This window comes from Penaeus vannamei, chromosome 5 (genome assembly GCF_042767895.1).
Source record: "Penaeus vannamei isolate JL-2024 chromosome 5, ASM4276789v1, whole genome shotgun sequence".
NCBI classification, from domain to species: Eukaryota; Metazoa; Arthropoda; class Malacostraca; order Decapoda; family Penaeidae; genus Penaeus; species Penaeus vannamei.
Window position 1 is genome coordinate 24646023 of NC_091553.1, and position 999 is coordinate 24647021.

General features: G+C 55.5%; 1 protein-coding gene across 1 annotated transcript in view; it reads left to right on the forward strand.

Moving 5' to 3' along the window:
* The first annotated feature begins 949 nt into the window (after window positions 1-949).
* LOC138861769 (uncharacterized) overlaps window positions 950-999 on the forward strand; it is a 10606-nt gene continuing 10556 nt past the window's right edge. Inside the window, exon 1 of the mRNA XM_070121601.1 lies at window positions 950-999. This exon is cut by the window's right edge and continues 113 nt beyond it. Coding sequence (XP_069977702.1) covers window positions 950-999 — 50 coding nt within the window.

The window sequence follows — 999 nt, forward strand, 5'->3', positions numbered from 1 at the left end:
CACCCGCACACACCCCACACCCGCACTCACCCCACACCCGCACTCACCCCACACCCGCACTCACCCCACACCCGCACACACCCCACACCCGCACACACCCCACACCCGCACTCACCCCACACCCGCACTCACCCACACCCGCACTCACCCCACACCCGCACACTCACCCCACACCCGCACACTCACCCCACACCCACACTCCCATCTCATCCTAGGTATAGGCCTATCCTCCAAGGTGGTTTTACCTTAGCGTAACCGAACACCTAAATGTGGAAATGATGAGGGAGGGGGTAGGAGGAGGAGAAGGGAGGAGGGGTAGGAGGAGATGGGTAGATGGAGTGGGGTGGGGGAGGAAGAGAGGCAGGAAGAGGGGTAGGAGGAGGTGGAGGGGGAGGAGGAGGTGAGAGCATACTGACCTGTGGGGTCTGAAGTGTCGGTACATGATCCGATAATGATCGAGTTTCGGCTTATTTGGCGTCTGAGAGAAGGACGACACTAAGAGGAAAAGGAGCGAGGAGTCGCGGGAGGCCTAAGGTGCTCGTGCAGGGAGTAATGCATAATGGATATATAAATAGGAGGCTCACCCGGGTTATCATCTCTGTTGCTTAGTTTACGCTTCGTGCGTGGATGGGGAAAAAGAGGGAAAGGGGAAAGGAAAAAAACAGGGAGAGATGAGGGAGGGGATGAGGGAGGAAAAAAGGATGAGAAGGGAGGGGTGGAGAGAGGAGAGGAGAGAGGAGAGGAGGGGAGGAGAGAGAGAAGAGGGTAGGATAGATTGAAGATTGGAGGAGAGGCGACGAGTCAGAATGGAGGGAGAGGAGAGGGGAGAGAAGGGAAGGGAAATGAAGAGAGAAACAGAAATGAGTAGAGCGGAGCAGAGAAAAGAAGGAAAGGAAAAAGAAAGACAACTCAAGAACAGAGAAAAAAGAGACAAGACGAGAGAAAAGACATGAGAACTCAAGACTACCGCCGGGGCGGGAGAGGAGCGCAGAATGGCCA